The 24,683-nt window shown below is 42.1% G+C and overlaps 2 protein-coding genes across 2 annotated transcripts in view; one reads left to right on the top strand and one right to left on the bottom strand.

Annotated features, from left to right (window-relative positions):
• LOC117900769 (protein ovarian tumor locus) overlaps positions 1-24,683 on the top strand; it is a 55,030-nt gene that overhangs the window by 7,138 nt on the left and 23,209 nt on the right. The gene's annotated exons all lie outside the window — the stretch shown is intronic.
• The window catches only part of LOC117900773, a 28,814-nt gene continuing 13,191 nt past the window's right edge, over positions 9,061-24,683 (bottom strand). Inside the window, exons 3-6 of the mRNA XM_034811254.1 lie at positions 19,053-19,219; positions 13,604-13,740; positions 11,366-11,542; positions 9,061-11,050 (exon numbers count right to left, since the gene is read on the bottom strand). Of these exons, the coding sequence (XP_034667145.1) occupies positions 10,938-11,050; positions 11,366-11,542; positions 13,604-13,740; positions 19,053-19,219 (594 nt within the window). The 3' untranslated portion in view covers positions 9,061-10,937. The remainder of the gene's footprint in view (positions 11,051-11,365; positions 11,543-13,603; positions 13,741-19,052; positions 19,220-24,683) is intronic.

Below are 24,683 nucleotides of genomic sequence, written 5' to 3'. Positions count from 1 at the left end.
AACAATACACAAACTATAGATGGGTATACAGCAGACTGCATCCGAAGGGATCGGGCGGAGCTGAGGGAATCCAAATTCGATTTCAAGCCAGGCCACACTCGAAAAACCCAACCCAGAGATGGAGCCAGAAGTTGTAGAGCTGCAGAGGAAAGTTAAGTTGGAGATGGAGATCTGGCCGTGTACTCTATTGGGCTGCTCATAAAGTCTTATATATTGGACCATATGAAGAGCTGAGAAACAACAATAAGCGAAAGTTATAAGACGTTTCCGAAGGTCTGGATGTCCCTGCCTGGTTGCACATGATTTTGGCCGAGTTGTCGCTCAAGCACGCAGCCAATCAATATCAATCGCAATTCAATTTCAGTTTCATCTTGAAGCCAGAAGTCAGACCCGAGCCAGAAGCAGCCGTGCCCTGCTGTTCCTGTTGTTGTCTTGCTTTTGCGATTCGGAAAATAGCAAAGTGCATTTTACAGCAGCAGCTACTGCAGCAACAACATTTGATGGTAAATTACTTTAGGGAGATTTGTGTGCTGGAACCGAGGCAACTGGCGCACATAATGAGCAGCAGTGGAGATGAAAGCCAAGCCAAGTCTGATTTCAACCACTTCGATGGGGAACCAGAATGCAGAGCAGCACGGAGACCAAAATTGGGAACCCGATGGGGACCAGTACGATGACGATGAGTAGCAACTGATTTGTGGGCCGCTGGCGTTGGCATTTACGAAGCTCAAACCCAAGATCCAACACAGACCTGGAGCTGGGGTTGGCGGGCGCCAATGTTTGCGTAAATTTGCGCAAGATTTGTTGCCATCAAACGAGCGTCGAAATTGGCGGGTGATTAATGCGTTTGAGTGAGCGTTGCAAATGCATTTCGCATGTCAAAGGACTCGAGCGCTCCAGGTCTCTCCAGGACTTCACTCCGCAGAGTGATGAATGCCAGAGCAGCGTGCAGGTGGAGCAACAGGCAGTGCCTGTCATTGGTTCACAAGCCGTGATTATTAATGGGTCCGCCAAAGTATTTTGCCAGACTGACATGCAAATTATAAAACTTTTCGACTGTCAACTTGAGAACTACAACTCGCCTGTCATTTGCCAGCAACCAAATCATAAAGGGAGCTCATAAAAGTACGCTGCGCTGCAGACAGGAACCAGAAAGTCAAAGAAAACCCGGGTGGCGTAAGCAAATAAGCGCACCAACTGGCAGTCCAATGACTGCCAGACACAACGATGGAAACTTACCCCAAAACATACTCTAAACTAGACTAAAGAATTGGCTTCAAAGGATGAAAAGAAATCTTAAAGACACTTACAGGATGGCTTTGAGAGGGATAACCTTTCAGTATTCAGTTGAGGGTTTCAAAGAGCATCTATTGTTACAGCTTAAATGAACTCCAGACTAAATTATTATTTATAAAATGTACTATTATTTTTATTACTATCAAACACCACTCACCACAAACCCCCATAACCTACCCTATACATTCAAATAGAAGCAAAACACTCTTGGCAAATGGTGTAGCATATGTTATGACCTCCGACTCTGGAGCTGAAGTAAACTGCTAAAAAACAATGATAATGCCAAACCGAAAAAGGTATCAAATGAAGTTAGCTCTAGCCGGGGTCTGCTAGGACCACCTGTTACCTGTTTGCATCTGTCGGTTTTAATGGACCTGCCAGCAGACAACTGAAGAACAAAAACGTTTTCCACCGAGCCATAAGCCTTTGTGTCATTATTCGTTTACACAACGGCAAGGATGAGTAGTTGGAAGTGCACAAACAGAAGCCAGTCTCGCACATAGACTGAAATGGTTGAAATCCCACTCTTGGGGTTTCTCAATTTCTGCAATTCTCTGTCTGGTTACCTTTTTATTAGCACAATTAATATGGCAATTTATAAACTGAAGTTTGATTTAATTTGAGCTGTGAATTGTCAGTATTTATTTGCCTCTCAAAGATACTATTTACAGACTAGAAGGCATACTTAAATAAATAAATAAACAAATAGCTTTAATTTAGGAAAAAGGTTTAAAGTGGATGCAGGTTTTAGGTTTAAGGTAATCCTTTCTGTTGTTTCTGAAGATTCTGCCATACTTTCTCGAGCATTTGAAACTTTTTCACTCCTTCTTGCACACCCATCCTTTAACCCATCACTGAGATGCAATCGCCAACATCCATCGATGAGTGCAGCCAACTGACCACAAAAATAGTTTCCCCAGAAATATTTTAACAACTTTTATACGGATTTCCTTTCTATTTTTGTTTCATTTCGCATTTCCTGTTCATTCTTTTTTCACTTGCCCGCAAAAATGTTGAAAAATGTTTTGCCATGCAAATATTTGTAAATCAGACGGAAACAGAATTACGAGCAACTTCCTGGTCTCATAAACTCTTTTCTCGTTCGTAAAAAAAAGCCTAACAGTGGCGTGTCGAGAGTTGATCTAATCATCGGCTCAAAGGGGGTCGGTCGGGCTAAGATTTATAGCAACTGATTTCTCTATGCCTATGCTCCATAATGTGCAACCAAAATATTCGAAATTTGTATCGACATTTTTATTTCAAAGTACCCCATTGCATGAATTCTCCATCCGTGCAACATTGCCATTGGCATAGACGCCGCTGATGGCTTCCCAAGTGAATCCTCAAAGTACAGCCAGATATCCGACTGACCGACCATGGCCGTTGGCCCACCTTTGGTCAGGAACCCGAACAGGAAGGAAAATGAGAGCGAGCACGAGTCGGGAGTCGGGAGAGCAGGGGTATCAGCTTTGGGTTAATGTTCCGTATTGAAATGTTCGAGTTAGCATGTGCTGGCCCCATCGGGCAAGAGATTTTCTTTCCCCATTTAGCCCTCATTTGTTTGTTTGTTCATTTGTTTGTTTGCACGTTGCGGTGGCACTGGCTGTTGGTGTTTTGAACTTTAGCAGGTGTTTGAACTTGTATATGAGTTTATCTAAGTGTGTGGTTGCTGGCACGGAAGTATTTCTCGGGATATGTGGACCTTAGTGCGAATGAACCAAGCTGGGCAAACATGGGGGTAAAACATTGCGTTGACATAGGAGTGGGAGTAAATGTAAATTCTAGAAGAATTTAGTTTTGAAGGGAGTATAACTTAAACCGAGTAATCTGTAAAACGGGATTTTTTAATGCGCTTTAATTCACTAAATACTCAAAAAATTTAGCAACAATCAAAAAATAAATCATATAAAAAATAGAAATTCAACGATGTCACGGCTGCCCTTACTTGCTTTGAAAAAACTCAAAGAATGCTTTGAGGCTCCTTCTTACAGGTCTCCTCTCTCGAACCGAGTTGCAATCGAATCGACTCAAAGGTCTACAGGCCGCACATTGCTGGCTTGGCACTCAATACGGCATTCAGCTTCCCGAATGGTCTGCGATGCTGAGATAGGGCTTGTGGCTGGGATACCAAGCGGTCAGCGCATTGAATGTCGGTACATGGTGCAGTTGGTGCCCATCTGTTTGGAATTCTGCGCCAGGACCTCCCGGCACTCCGGCTGGCTCATATTTGTGAATATGAGCTCAAATTAGAACCCAAGTTGGTGCAATCGCTGGCGCCTCCATGGCCCACCTCTGCAATGGAAATATCGACCTCCGCCTCGCGGAACGCATGGAAGGCCCTGACCGTCAGGATTTGGCTATGAGCCGGTGTGGGATCCATTACAGCGAGCTTCAGCGGGCACTCAACTTTAACAGTAACGCCACGGTTTGTTCGACGACTGGATTCATCTTCAACTTGCTTATCTTCAAGCGCAAACGGCCCCGGATCGAAGGCCTTGTAAATGTTCAAATGTCGCACGGCTTTTAGGTATGACGCGTTCGTCTTTCTCTATTATTGAATTTGCAGTATCAAATTAGCGTCACAATGCGCTGCAATTATTTGAATATAGCAGTGCAAAAGATCAAGGAGGAGAAGACAATGTAATAGACTATTGACTATCAAAGTGTCTTTGGTTGCATTGTACCTATGTTTGTAATGTCCCGATTGCAACGGTCAAATGCTAAAAGCTACAAAAGCTGTCATTTAGCCAATGCCCAAACCACCGGCGAATCAAGCATTGAGGTTTGTGCATCTGCTAAAATAGATAACATGTGTCACCCTGTTGTCTCATGTCAGTGGTGGCGCCGCCAGGTATTTTTGTCTGTTTTAGGAACTTTGGCGGCAGCTTACCAAATATGGCCGTGCCGGGCAGGGTGAGGGTTGTCGGGCGCCCAAATTAAAGGGGCGCCTTCGGAGAAACCGGCCTGCTCCAGGACACGTTTTAAGAGCCGATCCTTGGGTTGAGTCGTGTTTCCTCCGTGAAGATCCTTGACCTAGTCTAAATGTCTCCGTTCAGGACAGTCAGGCCGAACTCACAACATTGTTTTAAGAATTGACCAATGAATAAGGGCAATGAATTCAAAATTAACTAACTCTGTCACTTCAATTAAAAGTTCGATTTAGTTATGTTGATATTATTTACTCTTCAGACACACGAGTCATTTTGACTATTGAATAATTCAAGTGTCTAAGAATTGCTTACCTTCCTGTGCACATAGCACATTAACACTAATCATCTAATGTACACCAATACTCAATGGCCAAGGAATGTCGCTAAGATACATATGACAGGTTAAAAGCAGGAAATGCCATGCTTAATTACAATTGACATACTAATAATGAGGGGTCAACTCAACCTGCGCTAAGAATGTCAGGTGGAATATTTGGTTGTCCGTCGAGTAGCGTACTTGTGTTTATTTGTTGATTCCACAGAACACGCACGTACTCGGAGTGGGTGGTGGTGCTTTGGTATAGTATGACGCACCTGGCAGCAACCAACATCCTGCCTGAATTAAGTTGGTGGTTTTTGTGGTTGAGCTACAAGTGCTTTAATTCCGAATTAAAATAACGAATTTCGAAGTTGCCACACGTTCTGGTTCTGCATGAGCATGTGAGCGCGCGGGCGTCGGGCTTTGACACACGACATGGGGCACAGAGCCACAATTGAATTATAAAGTTTATCGCATGCAATTCGGAAAACTCACAAAAGGAGCAGCACGAATGCATTTTTAACTTCCCAACCACTCGCCTCTTGAGTGGGCCACGCTGCTGGGGAATTCCTTTGTGCATTTCTAAGCGGGGAGAAGCCAAAAACGAAACTCAACTGTGGCATTTTCGGGTGCAAAGTGAAATGGTTTTAGCTTTTCCAAACAGATGGCCACAAAAAAAATGCACACAAAAACTGAATTTACACTGAAGAAAAAGAACTCAGCATCCATCCAAGACGACGGCAATGTAACGCGTGTCAATCAGTGTTCTGATGAAATAATCTAAATGACCCGCTAGATGTTTGTGTATCGATTCGACTCCTAAGCTCTCTACTAACCTATTTTCCTATAAATATTATTGAGTTTACTTTGCCAAAAACTAGTGCTTCAATTGATGACTTTAAGAGTTTCGGTATTCAATTCTCCTCCCCTCCCCAGTGATTAGCTATCGCTTGAGTTTTATTGCGCATAGGCCACGTGTGCCGGTTTGGCATTAACGGAAGCTTCCACGTGCCCCTCCTCCCCTTGGTGGGGAAAACAGTCTCATTAAATTTGCAAGTAGATTTCAGCTTTAAGTCGCTGCCAAACTCTCGATTTATATACTCTGATAAGATAGCATATGATGAGGCGTAGAATGGTGAAGAGCTGGGGTCAGCGCTCGATTTTCATTCACATTTTATTCGCCGCAAGTTCGGTGGCTCCTACTCTGAGCTGAGCAATTGCAGCCGTCTGAGACAGATTTGGCTGTGCTTATTTGTACAATAGCCTCGGCGTTTTGTCTTCAAGACCACAGTTGGCAGGGACCCGGACCCGTCCACGGACGCACACAAAAGCCGCAACCCACACGCACAGACAGACTCAAACTCCAAGTCAATAAGTTAGCTCGAGCCCTGTCCTCTTGTGTGTCTTGTATAGCGTCCTGTCCTGTGTGGTCATGTCCCTGGCTGCGGCTGGAAGTGAAACTGGGGACTGCGGCCATGGCATTGTCATTCTGGTCGACCATGGTATTCAATTATGCAAAGAGCTGGCAACAACAATGCGAATGGCTACATGAAAATTATGTTTTTAATTTTTAAGCGTACAAAAACAATGAAAGGGAATACCGAAACGGCAGCTACAACAAAATTGGACCGCCACGAGACGCATCAAACAACATTAAAAAGTCAGGAGTTTGTTGGAAAAGCCAACCCACCAAACACAGAGACAGAGGAGGATATACAAATGTTCAGAGGAAAGAAACAGAAATGAGAGAACGACGAACAGTGGGTAGAATTGTAGAGAGTTGTGGGTAAAAGTTTCAGGGAAAGCTGCAAAGGTTTAATGACGAACAATGCAAAGGATTTACTCGAAGAGAAAAACTGAATTTGTGGGAAGTCCATTTCCATCTAAAAGATAATAAATAAAGCCACTGCCAAACACAACTTACGCAGATTAAGCGTAATTCTAGGAAATTGTAAATTAATTTGACTGCGACCTGAAATATTGGTAAAGAAAGAATGTGTGATCTCTAGAAGATAACTTTCGTAGATTTTGAACCACAGTTTCTGAACACCATTAACAAACATACTTATGAATAAATAAATCATGTAATTTTCTAAAAGGAAAGGAAGGATGTAAATAAAAACTAACACAACAGGAACACATTTCGTTGGCTTCCAGGATTTGTACAACTTACAACTTAATAATGTCTGATCAACTATTTTTGCGGAACTCTTTCGGACTTCGCTTTTGCGTGGCTTACCATGATTTAAGCTGAATAAACTTACAAAGACTTGCCCCATTGTTTGGCAACCAATTCGCTGGCCAGCTAACCAGCATCAGCTGGCTCTTAAATGCCCAGGACATTGGCCACGGATGGCATTGTTTGGTTGGAAGCAGGACTCCGCAGAGAAGGGACCAGAGCGGCACATAATCAAGAGGTTTTTGTGAGGGTCCAGGTCCAGGCAGACGCGGATCCCCGCAGCCGCCGTCGGGTAACGCACTAAATCGGATTAGCCCTGAATTATCCTTGTTGGCATTTATTTTGGCTGTGTGCTCGCATATATATATGTACAGATATTTATATATGTATATCACAGTAGGAGTTTGGAGCAACTTGTTTGCTGGCCACTCAACTCCACTCCACCGGCCCCTTGTGTCCCTCACACACACACTTTTCAAAAAAGAAAGAAAACCGAGGGAAAATAAAAATAATGTCAACTTCCGTTTTGCTTAGCCAACTTTTGACGCCATCGTCTGTTGTGTTTCTGTTGTTTTAACTTTCTTTGTTTTCCCTTCTTTCTTTTCTTCTTACTTTGAATTGCAAATCTTTCTCTTCTTTATTTCTGGTTGTTTTACTTTTTATTTTCATTTCATTGTGGGGCATAATGAGGCGTCAGTGGCATGGCATGGCATGCGTGCCCCATTGTCATTTGGAGCCGCTGGCAGTCCTCAACAGCGGGCTCGAGTACGAGTACTGGCATTTGAATTGCGGCAAGTACATTGCTCACTGTTGCTGCCACACGGACGCACGGCTGCCACGTAAATCTATTAACACCTCACGTCTGACTGAAAGATAAGCCATACCGCTGTCGCAGTCAGACCCAGAGTCAGAGCCGCAACCACAACCAATGCCATCGACGAAGGTGTCGAAGTGTGTGCGGTAAGTGAAGCATTTTGGAAAGGGCGGCACGTACTTGATGGAGGTCGAGTTTGTAGGCTTGTTCAACCAAACCCCAAGGACTCATTCCCACACCAGTAACCACATCAAAAGGCAATCGCAGGCACGCTTTCGCACAACTTTTTCAACTAATTTACATAGAGTTCTTGGCGCCACACCTACGTGACCATGCAATTTGCATTTTCCTGTGTCCTGGCTCCTGGTGGCTCGCTGCAACTTTTAAACCGATTTTCCCCCTCTACCCAAATGTACTCTCCCTAAGCTTATCTGAAGCTGTCTGAAAGTGCGTTTAAAATAAACAGGAAGATGGCTTCTTAGGAAGCTGGCATCAGTTTAAGATTGATTAAGACGTATCTATTGGCGAGCACGTTGGCTGGCCCTTAATGCCATGGCACGTAGTCTCAGATGCCTGGCAGGCCCTGAAGCATTTTAGCTTAACAATTTTATGCAGCTGATGTAATGGGAATACCTGTAGACGAGTATATAAGGATTACGTGGAACAACAAAAACGGGGAAAATAATCAAAAATAATATGTTGTTCTAAAGAGAAGATGCATTTACAATTTATTTACATCCAACAAATAACTTGGAATGGAACAAATAAATAAATCAACAAAACTCAACCAATCCTCTTTTAGTAGCCGCACGTCTGAAAGAGGTACCACCGATTCGATCCATCAACAGCAGCCATCTACCTCCCATGCTAATGTTTTTGTACATATGCCCTTATATCGTGGCTTGGGTGTTCGTGATAAAATCACATCTATAAACATTAATCGCTCTTTTATGAAGCATAATAAATTTTGCTTTACACGTTGGCCAGCAATTTAACGCTTTTCGCCCCTGAGAAGGACTGCTGCTGTTGGTCTTTCTTCTTTTATTTGTTTAAGGCTTAAAGGAGACGCAAAGTAAAGAACCCTTTAAGTTTTAGTTTCTCTAAAAATAGCTTTATTTATATTTGATTGGTACCCAGTTTTGGTTTTCGGCTTTTCTTTGTTTCTAGTGTGTTTCTGTGTGAGTTTCCGAGTTGATTCTCAGTGGCATTTGGTTGCAAACAACTTGAAGAAACAATTAGTAAATACATACAGATAATTCTTATATGAATATCATATAACAATCACGAGTTGTTGTTTTATTTGGTTTGCTGGAATACTTATTGGAACGATCTAAGCAATATACATTCATATACAGATAAATAATCATCAATATCATAAACATTCTATCGAACTCTATCCTCTCTAAATATGTGTAAATTTGTTTGGTGTTTGATTTATGCCTAGAAACGAATTGAATCAATAAATAAATATATTTTATTATTTGAATAGAATTTCTCTGTACTCTGTTATTTTCTTTTCTTTTGCAGTAGTATATATATATATGTATGTATATATCCATTGTTGAGCTCAAACATTTTACAAATATTTGCCGTGCACTTGTCTCATTGTGTTTCGGGGGTTCTTACACACTTTTACAATTCCATTGTCTACTGCCGCGCGTCCCATGATGGATTATTTTGTTTTTGTTTGCCCGGAAAATTGATTCACAATACTGAAGTTCACAAAAAGTTGTATATCGTTCGGTTAATTGGCATTAAGAATGCAGAACATGCCGAACAAAAATAAAAACTTTACCATGAAATAAATACGTATGCATATTCACATGCTTTTATTTTTGCTTTACATTTTTTTAACCACGTTACCATATGAATTTTTAAAATTTAACCAAGTTTATCCGGTCCTTAAAAGCATATTTTAATTTGTAAAACAAAAATTTAAATGCATATTTTAATGGCATTTCAATTTACCCCAATCACAATAAACATATAATTATTCATTTCGACGCTGCAATAAATTAATTTGCAACCAATTGCTGTATATTATTATTACAGGCAGCATTTCGTCGAGTCAGCTTAATGAAAATAAATGTGTTACATTTGTGTGGGGGAAGCGGGAAAGTCAGCTTAAATATATGGTGGCGACCTGGAACACGGCATAACTTTTCTGTAAGTCCTCCACAAAACATTACTAATTGACCCACAAAACTATTTCATTTGATTTTGTGACTACTTGAAAAAACATGCTGTGATTATTTCTAACTTTTTCGGGAACCGAACCTAATTTTGTTTAATTTAAATGTACAAAAACTTTGTTGATTGAAATTCATTGTTTGCTCATTTGTTGATTCGGGATTTTGGTGTTATACTTATTTAATGGTATTTTTGATTGAATAAACCATAGTTTTAAATAGATTGTTCTTCCTTTGTTTAGTTATTTTTTCATTGGTCACATGTTGCTCGTTTGTTGTTCGTTTTTTGTTTGCGTTTGTTTTTTTTAGGTACTGTGCTGTGAAAACCCTGAAATGAACAGACGGAAACCTAGAGACATTTCGTGTATATTTATATTTGTTAAGGAGTGTGTTTCAGTGTTTGATTTAACAAGAATGTGTTTTATTGCTTTTGTTTTAGCACTTGCCTGGCGAGGCTTTAACTTAATTACGAAGGCTACATTCATATGGAACTACAACCTAACTGCCTTGCTCCCAGCACCAAGTCCTCCTCGACCTCAGCCTAATCGTAATGTTAACTCAAGGATTTATGTATTTAGATAACTTTAGTATATCATAAATAATGTGTGTCTATACAGTGACTATAATTTACAGGCCTAAAAAGTCTTAACTGGCTTCATATCCAAGTTATATTCTCCATAAATGTTTTGCTGAACTCTAATAGTCGAAATTCTCTACATATTTATGTACCTATACATCTCTATCTTTTGTTCTATAATTCGTTTTATATTAATATTGTATATGCAGCATAATTAACTTTGGTTATACACATGAAGATAAACATTGCATCCTTTGCATTTCTTTTGATTATAATACAATGATAATTGGGTTTCCTATTCCTCTGTTCTTCTTGCTTTCATTCTGGCTCGCTTCTAGAACTTCTTCTATTTGTTTGGTACTTCTTCTTTGGGCTTCTTGTCTGTATTTTTCTATCTCCCATTTTGAACTTGCTCTTTGGATTTCAGTGACTCTTCTAGAACATCTTATTTATACAATTTCTGGCTCTGTTTCTTCTCCTTCTAGAGGTTTATACCGCCTTCTATAACATGTTATACTGGGAGGTACGAATATATCTTAATTCTTAGTTTAGTAATTGATATAGGTAGTGAATGAGTGTGTCTGTGTGTGTTTTGGGAACCATTTCTGGAGCTTAAACACTATCGGCCTGCTCTCAGAGGTAGTTGGGCCTAGAGACGCAGCACAGTAGGCTCATGTTCTTGCAGATATAGTTCTGGCGCCTCTTGGCCTGCCAGGGTCCAGTGGTGTCCAGGGCTGCGTTCCTCTCTGCAAACAGCAAATGAAAGAGTAGCCGACATTTAGTTTGATTAATGAATGAGGCTGTGTGAGTCCCTGAATACAACAGCACAAACAGAGAGACACATTTACACTAATGGCTGGGTCGTCGCTTTGCCTTTTTTTGTATGCTGTACAATTTTGTTTGGCCCAACGGCCTCCGGTCTCGTCTCCGCTGAGTGCCACTGTCGTCGTCGGGCCTTGGCTAAATATCAAAGTGCACGACTATGGCAATGCAACAGAAACAGCAACAGCAGCAGCAGCAGCACCAGCAGTAACGGGGAGCCTGCGCATACGAGTACTCACCCAAATATGCCTCATGTTGTGGCATGTACTCCTGCAGCTCGGAGAGCAGAACGGCAATGTCCTGAGAGTCTTTGGTGATGCTGCACAATTCCTCCTCATTGAAGTCGGGCGTAAATTGTTTGCACAACAATATTTGGCTTATGACATTCCCCAGATTAGAGGGCCCCGCGCGGTTCTCTGTGGTGCGAAAAAGCAGGCATAAATCAGAATAAAGCAATAAGCTATGGGCGTCCCACAGTCAAGTGGTTGCCAAACCCCGCCCTGCCATACACTAACCCAGCAGCACTTGCAAATTGCGCCGTAAAAAGCCATAGCAGAGCAGCAATGCCACAAGTCAGGGCTCTATTCACAAATCTCGTTTGCATTGCAATAAAATGAATTATTTTGTTTGGCTTTGCCGCAGCCACAAACATCGCATTTATTTGTTTAATTCTTTTTATGCAAATATTTTCCTTTGAGGTTTGCTTTTCTTTTATTTTTTCAACATTTATTTATTTGCGTGTTTTTCCGAGCATTTCTGTTGCTTCATTAGATTTGTTCTGCGTTGGGGAGAAATACTCCTACTGTTTGATGTTTTTTTAATGACCGTTTCATTCACCCAATTTAAGGGTCGCAAAATGTATACTTTTAAAACTTCCAATTAGAATTAAATAAACTTTCATTCCCGAATGTACATTTTGTGACTGTCTTGCCTTTGATTGATGGCTGCGTCTACAGCCGTCAGTCACTCCAATAATGCATCAAACTTCATTAAAAACAGTCGAATGAATTACTAAGTGAACCTGTCACTCCAAAAACAATTGAGCTTTAAACTAAAATGCATTGCAATCTTTTGGATCGGCCATTTTAGTGCACTATAAATGCAAAATTCATCTACCAAATACAACCACTTGAATGACTTGTGAAAGCCAACATTCGTTGTCTGCCAGTTTTGATACACTATCAATCATAGTATTAGGTAACAAAGAGTACTCCCAGTGACCGGCAGTGCAATGCATTTTTTGCTTGCATGGCAATAATTAAAGTCTTACATAAAGCTACCCCAAACCCCCTGCTTACTTAACACTACTGATATTGGGAATATTTTGGTTGGCAATTACAACAGCAAAACAGAGTAAAAAAAAACTGTTTTCAATTTTGGAATTTTTTATAGCTTATTCTGCGTGGATGGCATTTTCATGGCACTGCAGAAATTTCGTTTATTTCCACAGCGGGGGATACGTATGGGGAGGAGCTGGCCATAAATTCGATGCACCAACAGGGCCAGGACCAAAAGCCCCGAGCCTGACTCTGGCAGAAACTCTGTAAATATTTATTCTCACTCTCTTTCTCTTGCTGCGTATTGACAGCGGGTATTCAGCCTCAGTGCAGCGGTTGCAATTTAAAAATTTATGATCAGCAATTGGCATTTGCCATTCGCATTTGTATTCCCCGACAATTGCCATGGTCAGCACGCGCACAAATCATGCAGAATCCATGTCCACGTTCATGTGCATATTTGCACTTGCACGTCCACATTAAACATGGCCAAAGAATGCCAATCAGAGCGAGCTGCACTCGAGTGGAAGACAACTTCACTGCCAAACAATTGTTGAACGTGTGTGCCTTCGAGTGTCTATTTGTTGGGGAAATGGTGAGTGGGCAAGTGAATGAACGAATGCTGTCTTGAATTCTACTCAAAACACTTTGAGGACAATAGAGGACGTTATTGAGTAGCAACGTTCCGAATTAAAAAAAAAATCGGCATCAGTTTATTCAAAAACCGAAATTTATTTCCTCGAATAAAATCAATTATATCTAATGTAAATTAGTATTAATTCGATTGTCGTTTGCTATTTGCATCTATATATGCACCTTCTATACTCCTAAGTAAGATAACCTTGCTCCATTTGCTCAATAATCCATTTTCGTGAAGACAATAAATTCAAAACTAAGCTGATTTCAAATGTTTCTACATGTATTCAGCATTACTGAACCCAATTGGCAACGAAAGCACCCAGTTTGTACCAATTATGTGGCCCGAAACCCAACTGCAAGTGCCAGGGTCCTTGTCTGACTTTGACATTTGCTAACAACAGCAAATTTTCAATGACCCGCAACTGCAAGGCGGCAGCTGAAACATGTCTCCTGCCAACTAGCAACCCAACCAAAACGCAACCAAAACCCCACAAGTCCCCAGTGGCATGGGTTACATGTACAGCCCCCATGTGGGGCGAATCCGTGCGGAATTTAACTTACCATAATAGCCCGACATATCCATTGGCACGACCTGTATGAGACGATAACTTTTCACAAGTTCACGTAGGAATAACTGGGCCATGTAGAACACCAGCACCAAGTGCGGGTTGTCGGTGAGTATGCCATCGGCCATGGCGCTGCAAAAAAAAAAGAAAACAATGGCAATGCAAGGTAATATGAACATCGGGACTCTCTTTTGCTATATGTATATTACGATTGCACATACATACATACATATATACAATTGAACATTTGTGTGTGGGATATTACAGAACTGGAATGCCGCATTGTGTGGGCCACATTTGTGGCACGCCAAATTGCATGCGGAAATTGTGGAATGAAATTTATATGAATTTATGACATTTTTTATGACGTGGGTGAGAGCTCAGAGCGAGGGTCATCAAGTGGCGAAAACTAATTCATTTCCGTCCCAGTTTTAAATCGACTTTTTCGATTTTATATTTCACAGTTCAACTCTGGTGTGTTGTCGTGCAGCAATTGAATTTTTTGAGATTGCCAATGTTTTATGAAATTGTTGACGCAATACGAATTCAGCTAAAACATATTTAGTGTCATTCCCCACTAATTTATTAGACATTAGAGAAAATAATGTCGATGTTCCTTTAATATCAATTGGACACTGAGTAGCCATAATTTTGTGTAATCTACGATCAGCACTATAAACTAATTTGAATTTTTCGCTATGTCCAAAATAATTTATGCAATTGCAAGAGAAAACTCTCTCGATTCGGATTCCCAGAGAATAATTCATTTGGAAAACACTCGGAATTTACAGTCGGTTCGCAAATTGCTGCTTAGTTGACATTAATTTCAGTTTTAGAAGGAGCCCTGCGACACAGAGAGGGCAATTATGAATGGGGTGTACGTATACAAAACTCAGTCCCAAGTCGCAAGTCAGGAATGGGACCCAAATATAAATTGCCATAAACATATTTACAGCAACACAGGAATAAATTCAATTTGTAAAATTGCTTTTGCATTGCCTAAACTCTGTGGAGCGAGCGGTGCCGCATAGCTGGAAATGAGAAATATATATTTTACCAGAATTACCCTCCATCCCAACGGACACTGAAAGTGTTGCCGTGTCTTCTGACTCTGACTCCGAACTGCTTCTGGCAGGCATTAAAGCAAATAAATTGCGAATTAATCTTTCCCAAGGTGTGTGTGTGCCTGTGCGACCTGCACCTGTGAGGGTGTGGGCGAGTTTTTGTAGAGGATTCATCTTAAAGCGATTTAGATGTGCGTTCTCGTTGTAGGCTCAAGCGGAAGTTAATTGGCGGTGGAGTAGGCCAAGGAAATTTCGTATTTTGAGTGTGGTTTTTGTTTAAAACAATGTCCCAAATGTGTGTATTAGTACTATCAATCATTTCTGCCGAGAGCAAGTGCTATAAAAGAAGTTTGGGAGTCACGTAATTAAAAAAATTTAATATTTTGTAAATAATAAATGTAACCATTTTTAAACTTTTCTAAAACACACACTAGACAAGCTCCTTTACCTATAAAATTCATAAGTTCCATCTGCTCATTCGAAACACGATACCCTCTAATAACAAAAAAATAACCAAAAACACGAGCACTTTCGGGACATTTAATATGCTTAAAATGTAATCAAATTAATGCTAAGCGATTTTCTGTGAAAAACTGCAAGCTGTAAATGCCAGAGAGCAAATGTTTTAATGATTTCCCCCACCCTTCGCTTCCTTTGTAAAAGGGACCATCTCTCGTTATTCTGGCAGATTGCGGTGCGCGGACATTAACGTGGGTCATTTTCACCAACAACACCAACAAAATCGCAATAATAAGTTGAAGCAACAAAACGAAATCTGCAAAGCATCCAAAAACCCCCCACAAAAAATGAAGGCTAGGAGCGAAGAGCAAACAGAGGAATAGAGGAGAACCAAAAAAATAAGGAAAATTGGGAACGGCAAACCATTGTCAGCAGCTGGTCTTGATTACAGTTCGGACGTTACATTCATTTATTGCGAATAGCAGTGAAATATTTTTTATTTTTCCACACTGCTAGACCCAACGCGAATCGACCCAAGCAAATTCTCGGAAAATGTTCAGAAATATACGCAGGGATGAAGGTTCATAAAGTGCTTTTATCAAAGGATCTCAATGCCGTTTTGTCTGCCCAATCGAAGTTATTAACTGCAGCCTGTATAAAGTTGTTAAAATGGCCGCAATTTACGATGATGTCCACCCAAACAGCAGACGTCTAAAGGAAACAAAATTCCCACAAACGAATGTCTTCAGCTACGTGACGCGACGATCCGTCATGACAAAACTTGACCCAGTTCCAGGGGTAGTGTGCGGGGTGTCCAGTCTTTCAATAATTTGCTGTCATTTTCACTAACATGACCACAGAGCATCATCCGGTGTCCCGGAACCGGCATCAAGTGTCGAAATAATAAACGAAATTGCCGACAGCGACAATAAAACAATGCAACAGAAGCATAAGGAGCAGCAAGTCCAAGTACTATGGAACGGAATGGTGTATAAGCGGTAGAGTTTTCAGTTATGGAATTTAATACTGGAAAATGTTTCCCAAAACCTTCTCTTCTGTCACACATCTTAAGCAACCACAACTCAGATCCATTCATTTATCTATGAATCACCACCGCTTAATCTCAATTCTCTCAGTTTAGTTCAGTTCTGTCCCACCGTGCCGTGGTCGCAGCAGTTGCAGGAAACATAAAATTTCCGACACATAGCCGCAGACAACGCCATCGACGAAGTCTATGAGATTGGCTTTGACTCTGATGGGGTACCCGAGGGGCAAAATCCTTGTCTTATGTTCTTGTCTCGGGTCGTAAGCAATTGTGTGCCGTGGGAGCGGTACCACTGCACTGGGACTACTACCAAGGACAAACGACTCTGAGGAGACGTCCGAGTATTATTTACAGAGGAAATGCGCTTACACAAACATGACGTTGCAGTGTCCAGCAGACGGAACTGGCATGGGCCTAGACACTAGTATATTGGTGACTAACTTACTGTCAAAACAGCAGATCCAAGGCGAGGACAGTGGTTAAAACAAAGGCGACGGCTGCGACAGCGATAGTAATTTAGCAACAACTAACAACTACACATAACTACAGGACAAACAGAGAAACAAATGCGAAGTAAGCGAAGGCAAATAGACAGATGGATAGATAACAGGAAGACAAACTCAAACACGGGAAATGGACCGAACGTCGCCTCCAAGGATATGTGTATGTACGACTGGGCAAACAAACAACCAGGCAAACAACTATCAGTCACTTAAGGCAGTCGGCAAAGTGCTGCCACCCTCTCCAGCCTCGCGAGTGAAAATGGAACCTGGGGGTGGAAGTGGAAATGGGAATGACTCGAGCAAAGCGAATGCCAGGGTGTCTATTCCAAGGTAGTCGGTGCCGAGCCGAGCAGAGCTTTTTTCTCTGTCTGTTTTTCTCGCGCCCTCGAAGGGAGAGCCAAAACACTTCCTGGCATTGTGGTGCACCAGGTATCACAACTTTGTCATGTTGTTTGACTACTGAAACCATACATGTGGGAGGTAAATTCTAGAGGAATTCTAGAGCTACTTCTCTTATAAAATATTTAAAGAATATTGAGCGAAACCATATTTAGATTCATAACCTTTGTTAATAACCTTTCATATACCTTCTCCCGCTAGGGTATTCAGTATTCTTTATGGCGAACCTGCCAACTAAATGTATTTCTTGGCTTTTTGTTCTTTTATCTTTCTTGCTTGTTGTGTGCGCCTTTCTCTCTATCGAGGTGTGTTTTGACTTTGGCTGCCTGCATGTATGTACATATGTATGTATGTGTGTCATGCATTTGTTTACAAAACATAAAACAGCAGCAAACAGCCAAACAACGAAACAGTGTCTGAAAGTTTTGGCTGTGTCACTGTCAAGTTGCGTCTGGAGTTTTTCCTTCCTCCACTCCAATCGATTTCTGCTCCCTTTTGTTCATTTTTGGGAGCATACTTTTTGCTTTTTTGAACTTTTACTTTCAATTCAACTGAGGACCTTCAAGGGGCTTTGCTAATTCATTGTCGTCACGCGTACGCCATGTGCGCCCCGAGGAGGAGGATGACAGAGTCAAGCCGCTCTTCGGAGTCGTTCATTTGTGTCAATAAAGCAGAAATTAATTGAAATCTCTTTTTTTTCGCTGCTGTTTTCGCTGCTGTCTTTGGCTGACTGCCAGCCAATCATCAATTTAACTGTCGTTTCCTCCATAGTTGCTCTTACTTTTGCTTTCGTTCTTTGCCACTTCCTTGGGATCCTGCACTTTTGCCTACGAGCATACACATCCATACCTATACTTTGACGAAATGCTGATGCTGATGCTCGTCTCGTTATATTGACATTTCTCCACTCTTGAGTGACTTTTAAAGCGTCTGCTCGATAATAAATCACATTGTCATATGCTGCCATGGTGTGCTTAAAAAGTTGTACACCCAAAAAAGCATATGAGAGACACCCAACAGACTGACAGGCCAGCACGTTCCATGGATTGTGTGTCGGAAATTACAAATATTTTATGTATATGAAATTTTCCTCAAGTTGTTTGTGGAAAAATAAGTTTTTGCTCTCTTTCTGGCTCTGTCTCTGTCATTTTTTGGGGTGCGATAATGGCAGATGTGTGGCATCCACATGGGATTTCAATTTTGTAGCATTTCATGAATCAGCCAGGGCATAAATCAATAAATTGATGTCGGTAAACAGACAGCCCATCGCTGGGGGAAACCCGAAAAGTCAACGCGGATGTTAAAGTTTTGTTCGATTCCAGATGAGACAAAACTGAAACTGGAGCTCTCTGGAGTGCATCTATACTACAGATTGGTTCTCGTGGCAGCTGGCGCGAGTTTCCTTTCTGAACGAATTTTCTTTTCACAGAATACTTTTCATAGCTGCAATCGCACATTGTACATATGTTTTTCCTTTCATCAGGCTTAATGAAAAAAATTACCACATTGTGCTTTCCCGAGGCAGTTTAAAAAAATGTTATTAACTTTTGCTGTTGAGGAAAGGAAGGGTCGTTCTCCTCGCTGTAGAGGAAACAGCTGATAAATTATGCAGCACTTTTGAAATTGAATTTCAAAGTCAGCCACTAACTCATTTCGAGAAGCATACCGGGAGGCTTCAATCCGAGTCCAACAAATTGTTATTTATGTTATCCTTTTCACCCGCATTCCATTCTCCATCTCCCATCCATCATTCTTCGGGCGCTGTAGTAAATTTGACTGCAATTAGATTTGCATACATTTCCATAAAACACTCACAGACAGATAGAGAGGCGGTAATGGAAACGGAAATGGAGAATAAGGTCCTAAAATGTCACACACACGTTGCTGTTTATGTTTATGTTAATGGGATCCCCTGAGGGTATCCGAATTTTGTTTAGATAGGAGGCTGCATGGCGGCAGATGGAATGTGCTTACCTCTTGACCTGCGGCAGGAGTATCTGGGCGGTGTGCTTGAATGCCTCCACGCAGGTGCGACGCAGTTTGCGTATCTTTTCGCGCAGCTCGGGGCAATCCTTGGCCTGCCCCACGTGTATCAGCATATCGCGGAACAGTGCCACATGGCTGTTGATCTCCACGATGAGCTGAAAATACACCAAAGAGTACATTTCATCAGTATGTAGACAGGGTCAACGAGCGCCAACTGATGCTTAATTTATGCCAAAGCTCTCTATTAGGCCATGCACATAACACATTACATATTTTAATTTATGCAGAGCCAACAGGCTCCGAGAACCCTCTCCAAGAACCGCAGGCAGCAGCCTATTTGTTCAGGCTCTGGCTGCTCGTTCAGCCAAAGAAAATTTCTGGGAATTTTCCCAGCCAGATAAAACTGAGGCTGCGGCGCCTGCTGCTGCTGCTTTTGTCAGCTTTGTTGTTGCCCTTTTTACGGCTCATTGCCGAAACGGAGGCGGCAAATGAATCGGGCAATCGAGCCTTAATTCCTTTGCCTTTGCCTGCGGCCAAATCGGGCTCATAAAAATTAAAATGACTGGAAATGCAAGGATTATTACGGCTCCCTTTTACTGCTCCTAGGGTTGGTTAGCCTCTTCAAGCATCGGCCTCCGAAGGGTAGAGCTGCTGCTGAAAAGTGTATCAAGTCAATTATTATTGACTTTATACTGTACGAATTTTCTAGGCACTTACTTAGGCCATTGGGCTCGTGCTTAAACAAATTTTGAGTAGTTTCGAGGCGAATATTTAAGTAGGAATATTTCTATATAATGGGAAATATTTTATGAAGTTGTAGATCATCCGATACAAGCATTTTGTAATTCATTTAAAAACCTGTAGATCCTTTTATTTAATCCTAATTAAGAGGAAGTCATCCGAGTATTCGAAATTCCCAATTAACTCTTGAAGAGTCCCTCCTCATCAGCTACAGAATTTCTACGGCAGCTGTGTTTTAATTACATTTTCTTTTGCTACCTCCGTCATAGGCCTAATTTTCCGCATTGCTCACACTAATCCAACCCCCACAGGTGCGTGCGTGCCACGCCCACATACACTCTGAGCAGCACGTTTAAATATTAATGGTTGACTCTGGCAACCTCATTTTCCACGTAGTAGTACGTTCAACCTCCCCTCCATCTCTGGTCGTGCAGTTCATTTAAAACGCGGCGTATGCGTAATTTTAATAATCCTCGAACGCCTGAAACCTGCCTCCCCGCCAGCGAATGCAAAGTGAATTCTGTGGCTTGACTCAATTTGGTGGGCCAACAGCTGTGTGCGATTTCAGAAGTGGAGGATTGGGAGGATTTACAGCTTTATGAAATATATGCATGATTAGTCATATTGATGGCATTGGCTTGACAATGCCGCAAGAAGGAGGAGCGACTGTGACAGTGCCGGAGCCGGATCTGTGGCCGGAGCCAGAGGCAGTGTCAGAGGCAGCACTTAACCAAATTGCTTATTGAAAGTGCTGCCAGTACGATATTTCCTCAAAACTTTTCTAAGCTGGGGCGGGTTGTGTGGGCGGGGCCATGGTTTTGTAATCATTCCCAAAGCGTGGGCATAGGCAAAACTTTTCCACCATCAGCTGTTGCCTGTGCAGCTAAATTGATTGGATTGATTGTTTTTCCAGTGAGGCTGGATTTTTGGGTGGATACGATTTGAGCTTGTTCCATATTGACAGATGCAAATATGGCTACATTGTAGGCTCACTTTAAGCAGAGTCTATACTAGTAAACTTAATGAAGAAGTTAATCAAAAGAGCCAGAAAATGGTCTGGTAATAAAAGAATCTTTAGAGTATCTTCCAAGTCAGACATTGAGGGATGAGCTCACACTTTCAATTCAAAGACTGAATCTCTGCCATATTTCATCCACAGCTTTAACAATCCCTGCTTCAAGGAGTCCCAGCAGTGATGTGTGTTGTCTCTGTTGTCCGTCCTAATTATTTGGGCTTTTTTTTCCGCCACCTGAGAGCCGCAGCCAGTGGGCCTCATAAAACATATAACACTACTAAAGCCAGCCACAAACACCACCTGAATATACATAGGTGTAAGCACATAAAAGCCACACGCATAAATTTTATATGACGCTCAAATCTCGGCTGAGATAAAGACGCAACAAAAACCGAGTTGGGGAAAACAGAATGGCAAAAAGTTCATGCGGCACATGCAAATCCCAGATGTAAACGCTTGTCGTCTTTGGTCCTGGCATAAAGAGGGACACCAGAGAGCGCCAAACGAGCAGTGCTAAACCAGAACACAGAACCTGTTCGAGTTTTGCTGTAGTTTATAATACGACTAAGAGGTACCTGTTACTCAGTGACTAACCAAGTAAAGCTCGCTGCCTAACCTGCCCGAGCTTTCGTCCAGTACTGGGAATAAAAGCCGCCAGAACATTTCTGAAATTACCTGGCTGGTTCCACAAAAAACCACCTTTGGACATACAACGAAGAGAACATATGGCTTTCATTCGAACAAGTCCGAGGGAAATTCAATTCCCAGAGCGTTTTTCTGCCGCGGTATTCGGTTTCTTGCTGGCCAGTAATAAGCGCCGTGCCGTGGCCCTAATGGAAACATCAGCTAAAATGTGTGCCACAAAAGATGTACATCCCCATAATGAAAGTACATGCTACTCGCCTGTGTGTTGGCATGTGTGTATGTATGTGTGTGTGTGTGTGGAATAATTATGGGGCAGCGTGGAAGGGGGACCTGCATATTCATGTTTTATTCTTTTTCATCTGGCTGTACGAGTAGTATATTCCATGGAACCACTTTGAACTACTTTTGCGTCAACAGTTGAGGCGGAAAATTGAAAAACAGCTACCGGCGCTTGCCCGCTGGGCCTGCAACAAAAAGCTACAGAGCTGCATGCGTGTTACGTGCCACATGCCGCAAGCCATGAGCTACACGTGCTGGCCGTGGCAGGGAAGACACACACCCCCTCCCCGCACTGCTCACAAAATGTGTAAATCAGCAAAAACGCAAATGCCACAATGCCAAGACAAAGACAGCCCTCGGCGGTTTGTGTTTGGGGAAATGATATGAGATGCGATGGGATGTGAGTCCGCATACTCATCCTCACACTCATACTTATACTCGTACTTGCACTCATACTTGTACTCATCTTTGCCCCAGAGACAGGGAGAGAAAATACTAACACACAAAAGAAAACGGCGACAAGCAAAACTGAATCTAGACAAAGTGAAAGCGGAAATTAAAATTGCAATACAAAAGAGAGGATACGACAGAAACAAAGACAGACAGGGTTTGCAACGAAGTGATTGTGTGGGCATGTCCACATGACATTATGTACATATGTACTTCTGGGAAAGAGAGAGAGAGAGTCCTTTGGATACTCGTACATTGAGTGTAGTTAGCCCAGGGCCAAAACAGCAAAGTGACAATGGCCAGAATGATTAGTGTACGTTGCAAAAACATGAGACTAGTCTGAAAATATGCACATTAGTGTTAAAAATGTGTCAGCTGTTTCCAATAGTTAACGTTGCGTAAAATGCAAATGAAAAGTGGTAGCTAAGATTATGAGAGTCCTTGATGGCCAGCAGATGAGCCACGCCCAGCTGATATTCCACTCCAGTTAATAAATAACACGCACCATTTGCAACTAGAGCTGCAAAAACTTTGATAACGGCTTGTTGCTAATGCGTTTTTCACATCCCCCATCTGTGAATGCTCAGATACACCCACAAACACTCACAGATACACTCACTCACTCAAACACAGAGCCAGAGGCAGGCACAACAATTGCCCGGGCGGGGGGGCCAAAAGTAACAAAGTGCAATGGCAAAACGCATTAGCCAGCGAACCAACAAGTTGAACTGTAGAATAATTACAATCGAACTGGCAGGAGGCCCCAGGAAGCAGCCAACTAGCCAACTGTCCATTCAACAGTCGACAGGCAGCAGAGCACAAGAGCACTCCCATTACCCAAAACCCCTTCTAAGTCAAACAAAAAGTTGAGGCTAGCCGAAGCACAAGATACTCTAGCCGAACCCCGACTCTAAGAGGAGTACTGGCTAGCTTCAGTGATGTGCAATCACCTTGAAAAGTGCACAACACCCTCTTTAAGGGCACAACAAAGGTTCGTTACAGCGGTTGTAGCAGCTCTAAGGCAGCCTGAATGCAGCTTGTGGCAGCTGGCAACAATACAACACAATGCTGCAGCTGTCCCACCCACATGGCCAATATCGAATGGTCAACTGTGTCTGGCAGCAGACGCCAGGTCGAACACCTATCCCATTCTAGAGGGTGCACTTCTACCATTCGTTGTGTGCGAAGAAACAACAATAAAAGAGGAGAAGTGTTCCGAACAACCATTGAAGCTCATGTGGCAAAACGGTGGCGCTAACGGGCGTGCACCACCTCCATACCTTGACTCTCGCTGCCGCAGAAAGCAATTTGGATTGGGCCAACTGTTATGGTTGGATCACACACAGGACTTAGAGGGTCCTGCCTCAGAGTAATCGAAATGGTGGTGGAAATTATTTTCAAATCCCTTTCAGTTCCTGAAAGTATTTTCGACACAAGTCAAACTATTGCGGCAGCCTATGGAATTTTAGAATTAATTTTAACAACCTGAATAGACTTCGTTGTTGGTAGTTACCATGCTTAAATTATAATTAGATACTTGGAGTGTGAATTATGAGGGAGAAACGAACGAAGTATATATCCAAAGATGGACTGAAGTTCATGGCATTATAGCTAATGCCTTTCCAAATGAAAGAAGAAAGGTTATTGTACTTGGAAATAATCAAAAGCAATAGCGAATTATTCAATAACATTCCATTCAGTTCTTATTTTTCTTATTATTGCGCATTTTCTATTCTTTGGAAAAGTTCTGCCAAAGTACGGATTTCATTGTGCATTTGGGTCATTGGCGTGAGTGATAAGAAGAACTTGTAAGCCGCAAAATCGATAAGATGTTCGCCTAGACACGACTTGAGTCCGACTTTTATTTTCCTGCCACTGTTTGGAGATGAGTGGACGGATACGCACTCAATAGCCGGGAATAACGATGATGGGTTTGGGTAGAGTGGCGGGGTGGGGTGGGGCTGTCCTGCTCAGTTTACATTATCAATCAAGCTGACTGACAATCAGGCGGCGGGGAGCAGCTTAGCGGATACCTTGCCACTATATTGAGAGTGACATGACCCGGGCCAACAAAAGCCACGAATGTTGATGTGTGCGTGAGGACCTTGAACACGATCCTTTGTTTGTTGACGGCCTTCTGTCCTGTTGTGGTTCCCTTTCCTAGAAAAGGGGAAACCCACATTCATTTGCCCTTCGGATGAGACAAATGTGCGCCGCTAAAGTTAAGTACAAGTTTTCAGTTTTTATCGTGGTCTGGCTGCCATGCCCGGAAAAAGACAGAAGCGTCGACCGAATGTCTGCACAAACATGCCATACATTATTTCAAAATTAATGAAGATGTATTGGCGGCACAGAGAGAGCTCATTTAATGAAAATTGGTTGTGTAGTTCCTTTGGCACGCACGCACGCACTTCCCACCAAACTGCAGTGGCCATTCCCAAAATTATTATTTCCACTCTAGGCCAAGACGAGCCAGCGATTTTTCTTAA

This window comes from Drosophila subobscura, chromosome U, assembly GCF_008121235.1.
Source record: "Drosophila subobscura isolate 14011-0131.10 chromosome U, UCBerk_Dsub_1.0, whole genome shotgun sequence".
NCBI lineage: Eukaryota > Metazoa > Arthropoda > Insecta > Diptera > Drosophilidae > Drosophila > Drosophila subobscura.
The sequence above is the reverse complement of the archived record's forward strand: the minus strand, read 5'-3'. Positions and strand labels throughout refer to the sequence as shown.